The 22034-nt window shown below is 40.1% G+C and overlaps 1 protein-coding gene across 19 annotated transcripts in view; it reads right to left on the bottom strand.

Moving 5' to 3' along the window:
- Positions 1-22034, bottom strand: part of SEC31A (SEC31 homolog A, COPII coat complex component) — a 97984-nt gene that overhangs the window by 16344 nt on the left and 59606 nt on the right. For 12 of the 19 annotated variants that reach the window (XM_079777852.1, XM_079777836.1, XM_079777851.1 and 9 more), the window contains 8 exons: positions 21942-22017; positions 21330-21508; positions 19663-19789; positions 16655-16800; positions 15223-15396; positions 8201-8374; positions 4636-4762; positions 1710-2048 (listed from right to left, as the gene is read on the bottom strand). In XM_079777852.1, the coding sequence (XP_079633978.1) occupies positions 1710-2048; positions 4636-4762; positions 8201-8374; positions 15223-15396; positions 16655-16800; positions 19663-19789; positions 21330-21508; positions 21942-22017 (1342 nt within the window). The remainder of the gene's footprint in view (positions 1-1709; positions 2049-4635; positions 4763-8200; positions 8375-15222; positions 15397-16654; positions 16801-19662; positions 19790-21329; positions 21509-21941; positions 22018-22034) is intronic. The other 7 variants (XM_079777846.1, XM_079777848.1, XM_079777840.1 and 4 more) reach the window with 2 other exon arrangements.

Genomic DNA, 22034 nt, shown 5'->3' with positions numbered 1-22034 from the left:
CTATAACTGAATTAGCACTCCTCACTACAATATCAACCTATTGAAGTATCTGTATTGAAAATTCTAGATATTTTATTTTTGCAGTAAATGATGATACATGTTGTGTGTGAGTGTATGTGTGTGATTTTTGGTGCTTTGGACTTCAATATTACATATCAAAGAAGAGAGGAGGAGATATGTGTATAATTCTGGATCCATAAGACTTTATTAGAAAAAAATATTTCCTTGCCCTGGCCGGTGTGGCTCAGTTGATTGGACCATCATCCCATACACCAAAAGGTGGTGGGTTCGATTCCCAGTCAGGGCACATACCCAGGTTGTGGGTTTGATTCCTGGTTGAGGCACGTGCAGGAGACAATCGATTGATGTTTGTCACATACATGTTTCTCTCTCTGTTTATTTCCCTCTGAAAATCAACTTAAAAACTTTTTTTCTTAATAGATTCTATTTTTTTATAAATGCTTTCAGTAATTAAATCTACTGCTTAGCACATAAAAGGGAAAAAATATATACTGGATCCCCCCCAGGAGCAACTTCAGTATTAGGAACAAAGCAAGACTCACTCAGCTTTTTGCCCCTCTAGTATAAAACCATCAGTTATAATCTGAAAGAGAAACGATTTCCAAAGCCAAAATGTACAGAGCTCTAATTTTGAGTGAGGTTTTTGTATTATCACAACAAATTTTGCTGTCCCTGTCTCCAAATGCTTTTAATGTATCAATGCATTCTGTTTTCTTCATAAGCTTCTGACTAGGTACTATTGTTATTCTGAGGAAACTGAGGCTTAAAGAAGTTAAGTGACTTACACAAGGTCACATAACTAGAAAGTAGTAAAGCTGGAATACAACCCAGGAAGTATTCTTAACCACTATGTTAGTGTTTCTTAACCCTGGGATTCATTGATCCCTTTTTATAGCACATGCTTTTGGGGGCCCTTTTACTATCAAAAATGAAAATCAGATAATATAACCTACCCATAAAAAATGAACATAATACTCTAATTGTAACATGAGAGAAAATTAATAACATGTATATTTCACTATAAAATCATAATTTTAATTAGAAATTTTCAGGTATAGCTACACTACTGGACAAAAAAAAAAAAGCACCTAGAGAGTTCTAAAATGTTTGAGAGGGTGTTATTGTCCTAATGGAGAACCAGTGCACTACTGTGCTACGACTTTCTCTGAGTTAGCAATTCTGTCACTTGTGTTCTCTGACTCTTTTCCTTTAGATAAGCATATCTCCTCCCCTTTAACAAATAAACATCATTATAAAATTTATACAACCTCACTAAGACTCTGTACTGTTTAATCTCCATGAGTGAATTTAAGGCACAAATAGTTTTAAAAATTGAAAAATTCTCAGAAGAACATAGAGCATAGTTTTGCTCTAGTAAAAAAATTAGTATCTATTAAATATGATTCCAACCACCACTTATCTTGACAAAAAATTTCTTACACTGACTTTGAATTCAATGTAAATTATATACTCTTACCCTTTTGAAGCTCTAAAGCTTTCCTCATTCAGCAACTATTCATTATGGGAGAATATCACTTTTTGAAATAGTTTTAGAATGTTATAAAAGCTTAATTAACATCTCACATTGTCCAGTATACAAACAGTTAGAAATAATTCCCCTCCATCCACCCATGTGTTCATGAAAAAATAAAGGAGGGAGCCAAACCGAATCCCTTTCAGGCTCAGACCTGTTCTTTGGGACGCAGGCAGCTCACTGGCAGCAGGCAGTGTACCTGTTGTTCCAGGAGGTAGTGCATAAGCTGAAGATGGTGGAGCTCCTGGTCCGCCATGCTGGAAGGATGCTCCAGAGGAAGGGGGAGGGGGAAAAGAAGCAGTAGGACTGGAGGTAGGTGGAGAGACCTGGTGCTGTGCTGCATACAGCTGAGACTGCCCAGAATAGGAAGGAGCAGAAGGTATGTAAGGGGTGTTAGGGTAAGTGTTTGAAGCAGAAGAAGCAGCAGGCTGCTGAGGTCGATATGCTGCTGACCCCCCTGTTCCGAAGGAATACTGCTGGACTGGTTGATAAGCTACACCAAGGAGAAGAAATAAAAATTTTCATTAGTCACAAGTTTATTCAGAGCAACAGAAAACCAAAATTATCTCATTCTATGAAAACTGTTTTTATCATTCTTCTTTTAACAAGTTACAACCAAACATGAACACTTATAATATGTTAGGTTTTGGTAACTTAGATGCCCTAAATATACTAAGTTATTGGATCCCGTATCTGAAACCTGCTACCTTCAGATTGGTGTGGACTATGAAAATCTTTGAAACATCAGAACCAAGAACTGCAAGATAGACCCTTTTCTATACTAGACTTTCTAGGGGGATCATTTCATAAAATATATAAATGTCTAGTCACTATGCTGAAACTAATATAATATTATATATCAACTGTAACTTAAAAGTAAATTTAAAAAGCAAAATAAATTTTAAAAAAGACTAAACTCTTTGCTGAGACTTCCTGTTCCTGTGAAAAGATTGCAGTGAAACCTACTAGCCACCAGATGGAACCATGGAGGAATTATACATCCAAAGAGAAATTACATATCATCCTATATAATAAAAGGCTAATATGCAAATCGACTGAACAGCAGAACAACCGGTCACTATGATGCATACTGACCACCAGGGGGCAGACACTCGATGCAGTAGCTGCCCCCTGGTGGTCAGTGTGCTCCCACAGGAGGAGCGCCACTCAGCCAGAAGCTGGGCTCATGGCTGGCGAATGCACCGGCGGTGGCAGGAGCCTCTCCCGCCTCCGCGGCAGTGCTAAGGATGTCCGACTGATGGCTTAGGTCCATTCCTCGCGGGGAGCGGGCCTATGCCCTCAGTTGGACATCCCCCGAGGGCTCCAGGTCTGCGAGTGGGCACAGGCCGGGCTGAGGGACCCCACACCCCCGAGTGCACAAATTTCATGCACCAGGCCTCTAGTTACTATATAATATTTCATATACTGTACATAGTTTGTTAGTAAGTAATCAGGCAGCCAACTGATTTTTCATGCAGTGACCTGAACTCAGATAAGAGAACTTAATTTCATCACATTCTGTGTGACCAGGGGTAGGTATGAACCTCTATAGAGTGAATCCAGTAGAACCATACCTGGTTCTGAAGACAGCACTTTCACATTGAGTGAAAAGTTGTATCCATGTTAAGAACATTCACATTAGCACAGAATGTGCTCATTAAGAGTAGCTCTTAGGTAATGGCCTCTTGTTTTTGCAATAGTTATTTAGTCACTAGAGGCCCAGTGCATAAATTCATGCACGGGTGGGGTCCAGCCGGCCCACCCTGATCGGGGCCAATTGGGCAGGCCAGGAGGAGGGGTCACGGGCAGTTGGTGGGCCGCCCCACCCCCGATTGGGGTGGGCAGGCCGATTAGGGTCAGGACTGGCTGTGGGGGAGGGAGGGGGGGGCGCCATGGGCTGTTGGCGGGCTGCCCCCGATTGGGGCGGGGTGGGGAAGGCAATTGAGGGCAGGGCCGGCTGGGGGGAGGGGCTGCAGGTGGTTGGCAGGCCGGCCCCACCCCCTTGTCAAACTCCCGGTCAAGGGGACAATTTGCATATTAGCCTTTTATTATATAGGATATTTTCCCCCTTTCAGACTTTTATTTTCTGCTTATTTAAATTTTAAAATAGTGGTGATATATTACTTTCCAAGGGCAAATATTTTCCTGTGGGGGGGGAAAGCCAATGGTGGATATATGTCATTATTATACATTTGTCAAAATTCACAGAAGGGCCATGGCCAGGTGGCTTGGTTGGTTGAAGAATCATCCCGTATACCAAAAGGCTGAGGGTTTGATTCCCAGTCAGGTCACATACCTAGGTTGTGGGTATGATCCTTAGTCAAGGCATGTACAGGAGGCAACCAATCGATGTTTCTCTCTCACGCTGATGTTTCTCTTTCTCCCTTCCTCTCTCTAATGGTATCCTCAGGTTAGGATTTTTAAAAAAATGCACAGAAGGTACAACACCAAGAGTGAACCCTAAAATATGGACTTTGGATGATAAAGATGTGTCAGTGTAGGCTCAATGACTGTAACAGATGTACTACTGTGGTGCAGGATGTCAACATTGTGGGAGGTTTCAGTGGTGGTGGGCAGGTGGTATGTTGGAACCTTCTGTACTTTCCATTCAATTTTGCTGTAAACTTAAAATTGCTCTAAAAAAATAAAGCCTATTTCTTAAAAAAATAAAGTAAGTGAAAAACTACAACAAATGTCCCTTGGAACCATTTTTCAAAAAATGGTTTGTGTCATCTTGCCTGAAGGAAAAGAATATGTACCAAATAATTTCTAAAAGTCTATTTTTTTTGTACCAGATCATGGGATAATTGACTCTCTTTAACAGGTGTTAGTAAAGGCTCAGGAACAGGAGCCAAGTATTCTGAATAGACTGACACAGGAGCTGTTTGCTAGCATGTTGATTCAGGATGCTTCCTAGGGAAAACCATGTTTCTCTATAGCCAGGACTTGGGCCCTACATACATTGGTTCTTTCTTTATTTGTTAAAATTGACTTGATCATGGCTTTGGAGCCTCAAAGTAAATAGTTACTATATTAGATAAGACATGCTACTGTGAAAGGACCCCAGGGTCACTACTTACGCTGTGGCTGTGGATAAGGTGGTACCTGGGTGTGCATATGGCCCGTAGATGTGGAAAGCTGAGCTGCGGCAACATTTGGGTTAACATTTCCATGCATTAAGAAACCTGGAGGTGGAGGATTTTCTCCCTAAGAAATGAGAATATGGTAAAAGAAGGATTACATTTGGAACCAAGAATCTTACCCGATGGATTTATAATCTCCGAAATGGAATTCTATTAAAAAATACTTTATTGTGTAAGAAACATTGCATTTTGCACATTCTACCTTCTTTAGAGCACATTTTCTGAGCAACACATTCTTAGTAGTTTAAAGATCAGACAGGTTCAAAGTAATAATTGCAATGAATGATTACAGATACTAATAGCCTAATAAAATAGTGTCACTGATATTTATGAGTCCCCAGGATTTTCCATCTCTACATATTCCATCCACTATTCCACACTTTGAAAATGTAAGTATAAATGCCACAAGGGAAGGCTGCTTCTCTTCAATTTCTGCAATGCTCAAAAAAAAGGTAGAAAGAAAGAGAAAAGAAAAATGAAAATCTTCAGTGAAATTAGATTTAAACCATTGTTAGAACGTTGATTGATGTTTTTCTCACTCAAGGCAATTTAGGACTGCAAAGGAGGAGAGAGGAATAAGAAAATAAATTAATTATGCTAAAACTGCTTCTTGCATCATAAAAGCATTCAAATGCAATAAGCAGGCGAAGAGATGAGGGAGGGGAACTTGAGAAAGGGGGGTAGAGAATATATAACTATATATATTTAGGTGAGCAGAATTCTGCTCTAAGAGGAATAATGAAGGATATACCTGTGTGTCAGAGAGAGAGGCAGCAGGTGGATGTCTGGGAAGGGCGGTAGGAGTTTTGTTACTCCAGGTAGTGACAGTAGGGGCAATTCTAACCTGAATTGAACAAAGAAACACCAATCACAGAAAATAAAAAAATGAAAATGTTAAAAGAAGAAAAAAAACCCAAAAGGCATTAACAGCCATATGCAAAGCAAAACATTAAGAGTGGCAAGATAGCATTATTAGTCAGGCAACTGCTTTCAAGGTAGCTGGGATTCCAAAAGAAAAACACACATTCACAATAAAACAAGGGGAGTGAGGCAGTGGAAAAATCAATATGAAAACCTAAATCAAAGCACAAAGAACAATGCCATTCAAGTGTGAAGAATAAGAGGGGAAAGGCTAGGTCCTGTAAGTAGGGATAGAAAGAAGACATTCTGAGAAAAAAGATAACTGAATAAAAAAGTTATTTTGAAGCATTAATAGTATTCATGCTACTATTATTAGTTCAGCTGTAAATTCCCTTTTCTAGATTTCATTAGAGCCACAAAAACAAAATTAGTCCCATATGAGGCTTAGAATCATACAGAGAATATTAAAGAATATTTGGTTTAATCCCCACCCTTTACCATCAAGAAAATCAAAGCCCAGAGAAATGAAGGGGTTTGCTGAGGTCCATACAACTCCCTGGTGAAGGAGTTAGGACTGATTTAAGGTCTCCTGATTCCCAAGCTAGTGTCTGCTTCACTATTCCATGTTGCTTACCCCAGAGTCCAGAGGTTTTCAGTATTTTTTTAAGCCATCAAAATCTTTTGTGTAAGTAAATCTTTGGAGAAACTCCAATACATAAACAACTAATAGCAGGGATGTGCTGGTGAAGTGGGAGTAGAACTCCTAAGAATCTGGTCTCCCTTTCAACCCTTTACTCCTGCCAGTAAACATTCTTTAAAACCATAAGCCACTGTCCTCATTCAGCATAGCATAAGCTTTAGTCAAGAAAATTACTGCTTAATTTATGGTTGAATTTGTCTTTCTTTTCTTAAAAGTATGAGACTGCTAAGTCAAAGTAAAACAAAAGTCTTGATGTTTTTGTTTTCCTAGAAAGACAGATAAGCCCAAGGACATAAAGAGTAAATACTCTCTTCGCCCCATTTTCAGAATGTCTTACTACTTCAGTATCTGAGAGGCAGTGTGGTCCAACTCACAGTGCTTAGAAGTTCTAGTCCCAAACTGCCAATTAGCCACACAATAGTGAAAAATTCAAGCTCTATGTCTTAAAACTCTGGTTCATTACTTGACCTCTCCACCTCACAGTTTTCCCAGCAGTCACCTGATTTGCCCTACCGTTGTCATAGACTTTCCAAGTTAGTCTTAACCTCCACAAAAGTGAAGAATTAAATCTCTTTTATTTACCAATATACCTCTAACAGGTAGAATAAGGACAGGCGCTCACAGTAGGCTCTCAATAAATATTTGTCAAATGAATAAAAAACAGAACTGCTAAAACAGAGAGTACTCTAGCTGTTACCAAATGTAATCTATCTTGATTTACGTACTCACCAAAAAAGTATAATAGACCAAAAAGCATGATTTGATTTTTTTTTAAATTTTCATGATTTTATATTTACTTTGCTACAATGAAATGTAAGAAAGACCCTGCTGCTCAGCTAGTGTGGCTCAGTGGTTGAGCGTTGACCCATGAACCAAGAGATCACAGTTCGATACCAGGTCAGGGCACATGCCCGGATTTCAGGCTTGATCCCCAGTGGAGGGCATGCAGGAGGCAGCCGATCAATGATTCTCCCTCATCACTGATGTTTCTCTTTCTCTCTGTCTCTCTCTCTCTCTCTCTCTCTCTCTCTCTCTCTCTCTCTCTTCCTCTCTGAAATCAATAAAATTATATTTTAAAAAAATAAAAAAGAAGGAAAGACTCTGTCAATTCTATTAGCAATCTGTTCTATTTTAAAATGGGCATAGTAAAAAAAATTATAAAATAAAATAAAATGGGCCAACTACCTGTTAACTTTGTTTTCAATCAAGACCATTTATTACTTATGAAAACATACTTTTCCTTTAAGAACACTAAGGTTACCTGATGGTCTAGAAATATGTCTCTACATGAAATAGTAAAAGACAATAAGGGACACATTTTATGCCACTAAACTTTGGGCAATTTTAATTTAATTAATTCGTTAATACAAATATTTAATCATTTTCACATCCATGGTGAACTATAACTTCAGAAACCCTTGGTGACTCACTTTTCTGTAATATCCAAGTTGTCCCCCCATAAAGTGTGTATTCTCAATACTCCTTATCATGCTGATACAGAAGACACAGTAAACCTACACTAATGATTCAGGAAAGAATACTCAAAAAAGACTATTTTCTAAAATTAACCACAAAATTGTTGCCACCACTTTACTTACAGTTTGGTAAATGAATCAAATTGTAGACGTTTCAAGAACAAATGTACATGTGTAAGGAAAGTTTGAGTGATGGAAAAATAAGAAATATCCCTAGAGAGCTTAAATGTATATCTAAAATATAATCTATTGGATTAGATTAGAGGGCTAATTTTAAAAAACATATGTTAAAATAAATAAATAAAAGAACATCTTAAATATTTGAAAAATATAAAACGTACTATTAAAACAATATGTTGTCTAGTTTTATCATAGCATACAAGGTCTCTTAACCCAACAAGCTAAAACCACCAATTTGAACAGAAATACATAAATGTTCCTACTTCATCTGGACCATTTCACTCACATGGGGATAATATTGTTGAGCTGGAACTCTTGGAATCTGTGTGTGGTCAGCAATCGGTCCAGGCCTGCCCTTGGGCAGCTGCTGCCTCTCATAAGGTACTTGAGGTGATTCCTGTCCTGGTGCAGGCTCTCCTTGTGCTCTACAAAGTCTGTCACGAAGCTGCACAATATTTGGCTATAAGAAGCAATGGGAGAAAACAATGCAAATTGTTAGAGTTCACCCTAATATATGACAGTATGTTGATTTTCTTCAAGTACAGTGGTCCTTGGTTCTCAACCTTGTTTGAGAAGCAATTTGTAGAAGTGAATTGTTCAAAAACTGAATCATTTTTTTCCCATTAGAAGTAATGTAAATAGAATTCATCTGCTCCAGACCTCTACTTTGTTCTCACAATTTTCCTTTTCACTCTGTTGCTATCACTAGCCTTCTTAGGACCCAGGGTGACTTATTGTAGGTATTTAATAATAATAAGCAGCAACAGACCTCCTTGCAGGATCACCTGATCCCCAATGCTGACCCCGAATACTGTCTGGCCTGTCCTTTTCAGCCTTTCACCTTGCCCCATGGCAGGAGGGGCGGAGCAGGCCAGCAGGCCAGGGCAGGTCCGGGTTGAGGGGAAGGGACAAGCAAAGAGTGACATGAGTGGGATAAAATTAAAAAAGAAAAAAAAACCCAGCAGCAACAAAAACAAAAATATTCACAGCACAATTTCCTGAGATGTTAACAATGAAAGTTTAGCAATAAACTGACTCATACTTGCACATTCTCTCCTCTGTTTGTTCCCTGAGAAACTCGTGACTGATCATACAGGTATCAACATGAACGGGTTGTAGAGTAGAGATCCAAAGTTTTGTTCAACAACCAAGACATTTTTTCCCATGAATAACTTGGCTAAGAATCGAATTGCTAGAGATGAGAGATGTTCAAGAACTGAGGTTTGACTGTAAGCTTGATCATTCATATATCTGTTCATACGCTGTGTATTTTATAATGTATTTTATAACTAGAGGCCCAGTGCACGAATTCATGCACAGGTGGGGTCCCTCAACCTGGCCAGCGATCGAGGCCTATCAGGGAGCCAGCCAGGGTGGTTGGGAGGGGCTGCGGGAGGTTGGCTAGCAGCCCCCCCTGATCGGGGCCGGTGGGGGGGCCGGCCAGGCTGGGAGCTGCCCTGCCTTGAGCGTCTGCCTCCTGGTGGTCAGTGCGCATCACAGCAACTGGTCAACCAGTCGTTCCAGTCATTCTGGTCATTTGGTCATAATGGTCACTTAGGCTTTTATATATATACAGATAGACCTTGGCACATTAGGTTTTGACATCATTCTAATACTCAAGACTTGACACCAAAGGTCCATTATACATAGTGTAACTTGTAATGTAACCGACGCAGTGATTTGAATTATGCTGACCACATGGTGGCATGCAAGATCAATGTCACTTATCACAGCTCTTCTGTTGTTTTCTTAGAGTTGAATAATGCTCACAAATCACAAAAGTTGTTAAAAAATATAACTTTGTTTCTTTGTAGGGAAAAAAGGCCCCAAAAGAGAATCAACTGCCAAAGATGGTGATGAAAGAAAATGATGCTCTAAGAAAGAGATAAAAGTTAATTTAAAAAGATGTTTGAATCCTGGCTGGTTTGGCTCAGTGGATAGAGCGTTGGCCTGTGGACTAAAGGATCCCTGGTTCGATTCCAGTCAAGGACACATGCCTGGATTGCGGGCTCAATCCCTAGTGGGGGGGGGGGGCGTGAAGGAGGCAGCCAATCAGTGATTCTCTCTCATCATTGATGTTTCTTTCTCTCTCTCTCTCCCTCTCCCTTCCTCTCTGTAATCAATAAAAATATTTTTTTAAAAAATATGTTTGAAATAAGATGCCAAACTCAAAGAAACTTCTACAGATCTACAACTATGCAGATCTACAGTATGAGCTGACTATACACATGTTCTATATTTAACAACAAAAAAGCAATGTTAAACTGTTTCAGCAAGAATTAATTTCAATACCTTTAAAATGATAGATTTCTGTAAGTTCATGTCATTGAGACATTTTAGTTATTCTTTATTGTCTTTTATGGAGGGTAATTGTATACTATGATGATATCAAAAAAATCTCAGGACATATTCCCCAGAAAATACTAAGGGTCTACTGAGATACATAGGAGGAAGAAACATTAAGATTATATTTATATAAAAAACATTCTTTAACAAGTCCAAAGAAAACCATAAAGAATAATGTACAGGCAGTCCTTGGGTTACGTCGGACTCGATGTACGTCGTTTCGTGGTTACGTCGCCATCTCCCATTTATTTATATAAAAAAAAAAAGTTCTGTCATTTCAACGTATGTACATATGTGCTTTATGTTTTTTATTATTTATTTACCACAAGTAAAGGTCAGGAATTGTTATCTTTCTTTTAATTTTTTTTTACTGTTTCACTTCACTACTGCTGTGTCCGTGCTCCATGTGAGTGACATAGGTGCTTATGTAGGTGGGTTCCGACTTACAATGAAAATAGCGTTACGTCGCGCAGTAGGAACAGATCTCCGACGTAACCTGAGGACCTACTGTATAGAAAATGTATGTGGTGCTCACTCTGGCAGCACATATACTAAAATTGGAACAATACAGAGAAGATTAGCATGGCCCACTGTGCAAGGATGACACGTAAATTCGTGAAGAGTTCCACATTAAAAAAGAGAAAATGTATGTGGTTATAAATAGTATCAAAAATAAACCGTTTAATTCTAAGGCTAGAAGATGTAAAGATCTTAGATTAAGTTAGTCTTAAAATAAAAGCATCTTATAGCTCAATAATATAAAAATGAGACCTGCCCCAGCTGGTGTGGCTCAGCTGGTTGGAGCATTGCCTGTACACTGAAGGGTTGTAGGTTCGATTCCTGGTCAGAGCACATACCTAGGTTGTGGGTTCAATCCCCAGCCTGGTCAGGGCACATGCAGGAGACCCCAGTTGGGCGCATGCAGGAGGCAACTAATCAATGTTTGTGTTTCTCTCTCCCCCCGCCCCCACCCCATCTCCTCCTTCCCCTCTAAAAAATAATTTAAAAAAAAAATGAAACTGTATTAAGTAAAAAGTCATATAAAACTATTAAGTCAAATTCATCAAAGCCCTAGCTGGTTTGCTCAGTGGTTAGAGCATCAGCCAGCAGACTGAAGGGTCCCGGGTTCAATTTCAGTCAAGGGCACATGCCGAGGTTGCAGGCTCAATTTCCAGTACAGAGTGTGCAGGAGGCAGGCAATCAATGATTTTCTCTCATCACTGATGTTTCTATTGCTCTCTCCCTCTCCCTTCCTCTCTGAAATCATCATAAAGATTAAGTTTCTATTCTACCTAATATGCTTATTAACAATTTAGAAAAATATGAGCTGTCTCCTACATGTAAGTGTATATAAAACCAACTGCAGCCCTAACCTGTTTGGCTCAGTGGATAGAGCATCGGCCTGCGGACTCAAGGGTCCCAGGTTTGATTCCAGTCAAGGGCATGTACCTTGGTTGTGGGCACATCCCCAGTAGGGGATGTGCAGGAGGCAGCTGATTGATGTTTCTCTCTCATTGATGTTTCTAACTCTCTCTCCCTCTCCCTTCCTCTCTGTAAAAAATCAATAAAATATATTTTAAAAAAACAAACAAAAACAACTGCAGAATCATACCACCACAGTCCTGGAACACAGATGTAAGTGTTTTTACTCAATGAAATCCTATCTAATAAAGAGGGAATATGCTCATTGACCATCACGCCATCACAAAGATGGTGGCGCCTGGAGGGAATATGCTAATTGACTGCCATGCCCTCAAAGATGGCAGCACCCACAGCCACAAGATGGCGACACCCAGTCCCCTCAGCCCCGCCTGGGTGGCAGGTGCACGGCATGGCCAGGCCTGTCCCCAGGCAGGTCCAGCCACTCCACACGCCTGCCTCTGGAGTCCCCCAGTCCCCTTAGCCCCCCAGCCACCCAGGGCCGGCCCGAGGTGCAGGCAAGCCTCGGATGTCGGCTGCCAAGCCACCCAGGGCTGCCTGAGGCACAGGTAACCAGGGCCAGCTGAGGCTTCCGCTGCTGGCAGTGGCAGCAGCAGAGGTGTGATGGGGCGTCGCCTTCCCCTGATCGCCGGGTTGCCTCCTGCCCCTGAGGGCTCCAGGACTGTGAGAGGGGGCAGGCTGGGCTGAGGGACACCCCCCTCCAGTGCATGAATTTCCATGCACCAGGCCTCTAGTCCTATATAATAAAAGGATAATATGCAAATCGACCAAATGGCAGAACAACTAGTCGCTATGACACGCACTGACCATCAGGGGGCAGATGCTCAATGCAGGAGCTGCCCCCTGGTGGTCAGTGCGCTTCCACGGGGGAGCACTGCTCAGCCAGAAGCTGGGCTCATGGCTGGTGAGTGCAGCGGCGGTCGCGGGAGCCTCTACTTCCTCCACAGCAGTGCTAAGGATGTCCGACTAATGGCTTAGACCTGCTTACTCAAGGACATCCCCCCAAGGGCTCCCAGACTGCAAGAGGGCACAGGCCGGGCTGAGGGACACCCTGCCCCCTCCCAGTGCACAAATTTTGTGCACCGGGCCTCTAGTTTATTGATAATTCCCTAACACAGACAAAATACTAAAAACAATTTTAACTAAAAAAAATCCTTTAAACAGAATAAAGATTACAATAAAAAGGCGGGGGAGGGTGAGAAGAGATCAACCAAAGAACTTGTATGCATATATGCATAACCCATGGACACAAACATTAGGGTGGTGAAGGCCTGGGGTGGGCTAGAAGGGGTCAATGGGGGGGGGGAGGGAAGGGGACATATGTTATACTTTCAACAATAAAGATTTTAAAAATTAAATTAAAAACCATAGACTCATTCATACACAGTAAAAAAAAAAAAAGTATAGAGAAAAAATATCTGTAAAGCTCAAAAATAAGCTGCAGACACACATTGTGGTTATAAAACCTTTCCTCAGCCCAGCTGGTGTGGCTCAATGGTTGAACATTAACCTATGAACCAGGAGGTCAGGGTTCAATTCCTGGTCAGAGCACATGCCGGGTTGCAGGTTCGATCTCCAGTAGGGGGCACGCAGGAGGCAGCCAATCAATGATTCTTTCTTATCATTGATGTTTCTATATCTCTTTTCCTCTCCCTTCTTCTCTGAAATTAATAAAAACATATTTTTCTAAATGTTTATAAAATACAAAACCAAAATACTTTCCTCAAACCCCATCCTGACTCCCACCCATGCCCCATTATGGGTTTTAGGTTTCCCTCTTGTGTGCTCCCACAGCACTCTGCACTTTTGGAATTTCATGTTCATTTGTCCACAGTCATTTTGAGTTTGGAAACTCCCCCAGGAAAAGGATCTTGGCATTCTTGCTCATCACTGTATCCTCAGTTACTTACTGAATTGAATTAAAACCAATACAATGAAAAGTCTGAGTGTTATTGCACACCAAATGAGGAAAATAAATTAGGAATGTAATGTAGTTCTCCTGCCTTGAATACTTAAAAACATACTTGCCCACAAATGGTATCAGACTGAAATGGCATATCGAATGAACTTCTTCACTAATATCTGGGATAAACCTTGTGGGAATTTTTGACTTACAGCCCACTAGTCTGATTAAGTATTAACATTTATAGCTTTTCAACATGGAAAATTCCTACAAAGACACTTGTGGACAGAATTAGCATTTGGCTTAAGAAACAAAAAGTTGGTCCTTTTCCCATTTATTTTCCTCAAATACTATGTCCCTCCATACAAAGGGCTCTATTATACTACAAGAGCATCCTATCTCTCTGACACAGCTTGGGTACACCTAAAATGATCCTTGAAAAACTGTCACACAGCCCTAGCTGGTTTGGTTCAGTGGATAGAGTGTTGACCTGTGGACTGAAGAGTCCTGGGTTCAATTCCAGTCAAGAGCACATGTCTTGGTTGTGGGTGTAATCCCCAGTGTGGGGCATGCAGGAGGCAGCTGATCAATGGTTCTCTCTCATTATTGATGTTTTTTTCTCTCTCTCTCTCCCTTCCTCTCTGAAATCAATAAAAATATATTTTAAAAAAACAAAACTGTCAAAACAAGCCAGAGGAAAATCATTTGGGCAAAAAATGAAATAGGATCCCAAGTCAAATTTATAGAAAATATTCCTTTATTAACTTTTGGTCGAGAATATGTTTGTATATTTTCAGAAAACAACTCCGAGACCGTGTGGATTCCAGCAACAGAGAGGAATCGACAGGACTACTCCAGCCATGAAGACAGAAGAGAAGCAGTCCAGAGATGGAAGACGCTAACGTTGCCTTGCCATACTAGCAGTCAGCAGCTGTGCGTCACTGCAGGTTGCCCAGGACCAAACCAGAGAGAGTTGGACCTGCATTACCACCATTTGTCCACCATCCAGAACTGAAATGTCATTGCTAACATGTACACATAAGGAACTGTTTGACATTGAAATTGCGTCTCCAAAGAACTGTTGGCCCAGAAAGAAACTCACTACAGACTGATTCATTTGCCTGTCAGCATAACCATTATTGCTTGTCTCATTTTCGGTTCTTATAAGTGTATTTCTAATAGCACATGATCTCACTCATCTAGGGGAAATAATGAACAACATAGACTGATGAACAAGAATAGACCCAGAAACAAGGAGGCATGGATCAGACTGTCGGGCCTCAGAGGGAGGGTAGGGGAGAGTGGGGGTAAAGGGGAGAGATCAACCAAAGGACTTGTGTGCAAGCATATGAGCCTAACCAGTGGTTAAGGACAACAGGGGGGTGGGGGCATGCGTGGGGAGGGGTGTGGGATGGGAATGGGGGGATGAGGACAAATATGTGATACCTTAATCAATAAAGAAATTAATTTTTAAAAAAAAACTGTCAGACATAACATTCACCTACAGTCATGTGACAGAAATTTTTTGCCACCTAGTTCCCCCAATAATACTGAGCGCTATTCTACTGGACTCGTCATACTTGTACATTAGAAGGAGAAAAATAATCAATTCGAATTACCTGGTTGGTGCTCTCAGGAAGAAAAGCCAAGGCTGCAGCAATACTGCCCTGGGATGCTAACAAATTGGCATACTGACTCATCTTCTCAGCCAAAAGAACTCCTACAGTATTAGTGTCCATGGCTTGCGTGAGTTGTACAGCCTTCCGTAGGATGACAACTTTCTCAATCAGATCCTAAATGAGAAAAAGGAAGGAGAGTAAAGAAGAAAGACGAAGATTCCAATATGTGTATGAGAGGAAACAGGAAAAAAGTTACTAAGATTTCCAAAACCGACTAAAAGTACAGTACCTATCATCTCTCTTAGAAAGGTCTGGAATAGCTGACCACCATTTAGGGAACTGAAAAAGTAAGGAGGAAGAACGTCTCTTACTCAAGAATAGGAGATAGGTTACCACCTTCTCCTAAACATCCTTAAACTGCCAGATACTCATAAGCTAAAATAGGCAAATATCCAAAGTGAAAGTGAGAGGCAGATGTCCAAAGGCAGAAATTTGGATTCCAGCAGGTATAAGAGAAACTATGAGTGAACACTTCATCTTATCTATATTATAAAAAAGTACTACTATGACATGACCTTCAAATGGGCTTACTATATTAACCCAAAATTTCTCATGTTGTTCTTTGATAATAACAATTTTTAAAAAATGGGAGCTATACTTCAGGTATATAGCACAAGAATATCCTACCTATCTGCCCTTCATAAATCCAGAAGTGTGTTTTCTCTCAGAAGCACATAGGAGGAAAACCTTGATTTCTTACCAGATTTTCAGTTTCAACAGAGTGATCTTTAAAACAACAACCCTACTGAAAAAACATCCTTCCAGGGGGGGAAAAAAAGAAAAAAAAAAAAATATATATATATATATTAGACTGAAATACTAAGAGACTCTGCTGATTAAATGCTTAGGGAAAAAACTGAAATATATAATTAGTCAGTGCCTGAGAATAATTTTTTACTTCCTCCCTTGACCATGTATTAATGCTACACAGGATTACACTGACCTCTTACTTTCATTTCCCCTTAACCATGAAGATTCTCTATTGGTATTGGTGATACCTCCCATTTGTTACCCCACATTGCTTCTTTCTTTGCCCAAAGCAGACAGTTTCACTAGAGACAGAGAGAGGAGCATGAGGAAAAGAGGTAAAGCAAGGGCTGTTTTCATGCTTTTGCCACCTAGTTCCCCCAATAAGCCACCTTCACAACCTTGACCTCACAAACAGTTGCAACCCCATTTTAACTTATCCCATCATCTCAAACTTTGCCCCTCTAAATACAGCAATAAATACACATAACTATCCAGAAAAAGAACTAAAATATAAATAAGTAAGGGTGAAAGCAATGAACTTCTGGAACAAATCAATTTCTAAATTATAAGTAGGGTGAAAGACAACTAAAAAGGAAGCATCCTTTGTTTCAAAGATACTAACCTGAAGGGACAAAGGGTTGCTTCCATCCTGAGCTTTAGTCCAACATGCAACTAATTTCTCTACATTCCCTGCACAAATATAGCAGAGACATGCCTGAGTCTGCAGGAGGCTATCACCTTCACTTTCAAGCCTGGTTCCCAAAAGATCTATAGATCAAGAGGAAAACAAAATACGATTATACCCAAGGCAATCTGTATATGAGATCATGAGCAGCCCAATATCATTTCCAGAACTAAGAATTAAACTTCACAGCCAGTAAGTAGCAGGTAGAAACAAAATCACTGTTATATAAATGCTCAGTAAATATTTGTCAAAGGAATGAGAAAGTGTGTGACAAACTCTGTATAATGAACAACTTCTTAAGATTCCATGCCTACCTATTGAATGGATTTACATTAGAAAAAAAATAAATGAAAACAATATGTGTACAGAAAAATTCCAATAAGCATTTAACTCCATTTTATTACATCAGATGCTTTTGTAAGCAGCAGTAAAAAATATAGCATATTTGAAATAAACGTCAATGACAACTAGGATTACTATAAATTATTTGTAATAATAAAATTAATCTCTTATAATTTTCAGTCTTATAATACTTTCAAGGTAGCAAAATGCTGTTCCTTCTTATACTAAGCAGCCTAAAATTTCTGTTCTTACAAATAATAAATATTATTCCTTAGCCACCAGTTTAGTCACAGCGTTCAACAGTAATTTCTACTCAAATGTTATAATTATTAATTTTATCAAGCTAACATTAAGTAAGAGCTGATTATATGCCATTTTACATATGAGTAGACTAAGGCTTAGAAAATAATTTTGACTAGTTTGTACAACTAGTAAGTAGCAGAGGCAAGATTCTAAGACTGGTCTGTCTGAAACCAAAATCATTAAACAATATTATTAAAAATAATGACTAGGCCCAGCCAGTGTGGCTCAGTGGTTGAGAAGTAAGTGCCCATCTATAGGGAGGAAGTAAGTGACCATCTATAAAGCAGAAGGTCAGGGTTCAATTCCCCATCAGTGCACATGCCCGGGTTGCGGGCTCGATCCCAGTGGCGGAGGCAGCCGATCAATGAGTCTCTCTCATCATTGATGTTTTCTGTCTCTCTTCCTTCCTCTCTGAAATCAATAAAAATATATTTTAGAATAATAATAATAATAATAATAATAATGATGATGATGACTAGTGCCCAACTGGTATGGCTCAGTGGTTGAGCATCGACCTATGAACCAAGAAGTCACAGTTTGATTCCTGATCAGGGCACATGCCCAGGTTGGGAGCTCAATCCCCATTGCGGGGTGTGCAGGAGGCAGCCAATCAATGATTCTCTCAAATCATTGATGTTTCTATCTCTCTCTCCCTCTCCCTCTCTGAAATCAATAAAAATATATTTTTTAAAAACAATTATTAGATATGGAGAAGTAATCCTCTCTAATAAAATGACAATATGCAAATTAACCATCACTCCGCTACATAAGCCACGCCCACCAGCCAATCAGGGCGAGTATGCAAATCAACCCCATCCAAGATGGCTACAGCCACAGAGAGTAAGGTTTCCCAGGTAACAGAGCAAGCCAAGCTTTCCATAGCCCTTGCAGGCCTAAGCCTCCACTCAAGCTACAAAGTTTCAATTATAGAAGGTAAACAAATTCAAACAAATGGCGGCAGAATGGAGCTTGAGAGAGCAGACCAGGGTTGCCGGCGGCAACAGGGGAAGCAAAGCTTTCCACACACCCTGGCCGGGCTCACCCGCTTAAGGCAACAAAGTTTCAATTGTAGAAGGTGAATTAACTGCCACAGAAATGGCTGCCGCCCCAGAGGGAGCAGCAGGCTTGGCTCCGCTCCAGGCTACAAAGTTTCAATTGTAGAAGGAAAATAAATTCCAGATACCAGGGCCTCCTCTTGGGTCGCCAGGGGGCGTGGCCGGCCTGCAAACCACCACAGGCCCCTCACTCAGGCCACCCCACGCCCCAAGGGAACCCCACCCTGATCCGGGACACCCTTCAGGGCAAACCAGCTGGCCCCCACCCATGCACCAGGCCTCTATCCTATCTAATAAAAGAGTAATATACAGATTGATCATCACTGCAACACACAATATAGCTGCCCCCATGTGTTCAAAGATCCTGCCCCCATGTGGACACAAGATGACCACTATAAGATGGCCAGCAGGAGAGGGCAGTTGGGAGGCACCCGGCCTGCAAGGGAGGGCAGTTGTGAGGGACCAGGCTTGCAAGGGAGGGCAGTTGGAGGTGATCAACCCTGCAGGAGAGGGCAGTTAGGGGTGACCAGGCTGGCAGAGGAGGGAAGTTGGGGGCAAACAGGCTGGCAGGGGAGCAGTTAAGCATCAACCAGGCTGGCAGCGGAGTGGTTAGGGGGTGATCAGGCTGGCAGGCAGAAGCGGTTAGGGGCAATCAGGAAGGCAGGCAGGCAAGCAGTTGGGAGCTAGCAGTCCTGGATTGTGAGAGGGATGTCCGACTGCCCGTTTAGGCCCGATCCTGGTGGGGATCGGGCCTAAACGGGCAGTCGGACATCCCTCCAGGAGTCCCAGATTGGAGAGGGTACGGGCTGGGCTGAGGGACAACCCCCGCCGTGCACGAATTTCGTGCACCGGGCTTCTAGTGTAGTTAATAATTCTGAAACATTCAAATAAGAACTCCTTTTTCTTTTCTTTCTTTTTTAAAATATATTTTTATTGATTTCAGAGAGAGGAAGGGAGAAGGAGAGATAGAAACATCAATGATGAGAGAGAATCATCAACCGGCTGCCTCGTGCACACCCCACACCGGAGATCAAGCCCACAACCCTGGCATGTGCCCCCGACCGGAATCAAACCCGGGACTCTTCGATCCACAGGCCGATGCTCTATCCCCTGAGCCAAACTGGCTTGGGCAGAACTCTGTTTTCTTACTGTGATTGGTAGGTTTATAAAAATTTCTAATAATATTTGTCAATTTTATTTATAATATACCATGCCATATACACAATATAAAGCTCACTTTCTTACCACAAAGGGCTGAAAACTCATCAGGTTTAGCATAAGTCAATACTGCAGCTAAAGCCTCTCTCCAATTTTTAAGGTCACAAGACTCAACAATCTCTTTCCAGTTCTTCATCACCACTGCAGTAATTAGCTTGGGAAAAGAAAACAAGGGGAAAATTTAAAACATTTGGTATATTAGTAACAATTAGCTCTGGCTAACCAATCATATCTTTCAAAAACTATTATTATGCATAGTATTTCACGTTAAATAAAGCAGCAGCAAAGGAAAATATATCCTTGAACCAACAGACATAGAATATAGTACTATTTTTCTTCTAAAAAAAAAAATCATACAAACATACTGGATTAAATTCTGAGAAGGAAAAGTATAGAGTGTTATCAAAACATTTAACAGGAAGACATGACCTGGTCTGATGGATCAAGAAAAACTTTCTGAGCATATAGACATTTGAGATATGAAGTCAGAATTAACTTCATCAAGAAGGAAAACAACACTTCAGGCCAAGGGAACACTAGGTGCAAAGTCCTGAGAGAGAAAGGCACATGGAGAATGTGAGGAACTGAAAGGCAGCCAGTGTGGCTGAAAGATAAAAGGGGAGAAAGTGACATGAGACAAGGCTGAGGAGACTGATGGCAACCCATAGAAGGACTAGCCCTGGGACAACTTTTAGTAAAAGAAATTTAGTAACATTAACAGAGGCTTAAAAATGTTTAGACCCTCTGCACCAGAAATTCCTTTCCTAGGACTACATATAGCCTCATTAAATAATTAGAAATTCTTATAGATTTTAGGCATAACAAGGATATTTATCACTAACTTATCTATATTAGGAAAATGCTATAAACTACCTAAACATCCCCAAAATAAGGAAAATAATATATCACTGCTATAGAATATTATAGAACAATTAAAAATTTTTGTAAGAATCTTTAATGATATAGGAAAAGGTTTACAATGTAAGTGACAATATCTATAAGCAAAACAACACATATATATATATACATATATGATCCTGATTCTGTGGTTTTTTTTTAAGTTCTAAAATACATAGGAAGACATATGAAAAATTGCAACCAATTTGAGATTAAGAGGAACTAATCTGATGGGAGAATTAGAAGGTGCTAAATTTTTATATTTAAAATGTGCTATGTTCTTTTGAAAATTTTATACAATAAAAAATATGAAAAGTATTACTCATTTTAAAAATTATATATGGAAAAAACAAAAAAAATACACCAAACTATCAACAATAACTATTCCTGGGTCCATAAGTTATGGATGGGATTTTTGTTCTTTACTGTTTTCTGCATTTCAATGATCTATAATAGCAATTTTCAGCTGGTATGCCATGGCAGGCATATGAGTGTGCCACAAGAATTTTTAAAACATGCAATACCTGACTAGTCAGGGCACTGACTTCTTTTCCCTTAGATTGTTAAATAAAAAAGGCCAACAGCCAACACAACAATAGCCTTCCGGTGTGAGTGAATCAAAATTATACCCTTTTGGGTCAGATCAGCAAAAAATATATTTTTTGGTGTACACAGAATTTTAGTAGTTTATGTGTGCCATGAGATGAAAATGGTTGAAAATTGCTGATCTATATAAGAGTCTATTGCTTTTATAATCAGATAAAAGTTACTGTTTATCTATTTTTAAAATAACATACCCTGGTAATTTTGCTTTGGGATTTTGCAAAGTATTTTTTCTGGGTTCGAGCCAAGAGTTCTTGTCCACCTGCTATCGCCAATATTATGGCATCAGCCATGCGGTTATCATGTAAACAAAGGTCAACAGCACTCTCAAAGTTACCAGTCAGCAAAGCCTGAGTAATTAAACCATCAATATCTGCAATAAAGAAATAAAACACCCAAGTTAAAGAAATATCTTTCTAACAAGGAAAAATACGACACATATCAACCTCTACATGCACACACACAGGAGTAAAAAATGCTAATTTCTGAATATTACTGGTGATTAATTTCTAACACAAGCGGTTGTGATCTATGGAAATATACCAAGAGCATGTAAGTTAAATCAGTTAAGATAACACATTTTCCAGATTTCTTAACCTGGAGTAATAAATATCATTCTATAGTTTCTATCACATAGGTGTCAGAACACTCTACCATTTCTAAGGCATAATTACACATATAAATGATACTGGGTGCTTTTTTTCAACCCTCCATCACCTGTGACAAAACATTTCTAACTTAAACTCAAGAACTATTTGCTTTCAAATGGTTAAAAAAAATTAGAAGTTAAAACCAATGGTACTTACCCCCACTGATGGAGATGTTAAATGGTCCTCCAACTGAAGGTAGAAATTCAGATTCTTGTTTTTCCTCTTTAATGTGCTAAAGAGATAAAAAGG

The sequence above is a fragment of the Cnephaeus nilssonii genome (assembly GCF_951640355.1).
Source record: "Cnephaeus nilssonii genome assembly, chromosome: 1".
Lineage (NCBI taxonomy): Eukaryota > Metazoa > Chordata > Mammalia > Chiroptera > Vespertilionidae > Cnephaeus > Cnephaeus nilssonii.
This window is presented reverse-complemented; position numbering and strand designations above follow the sequence as displayed.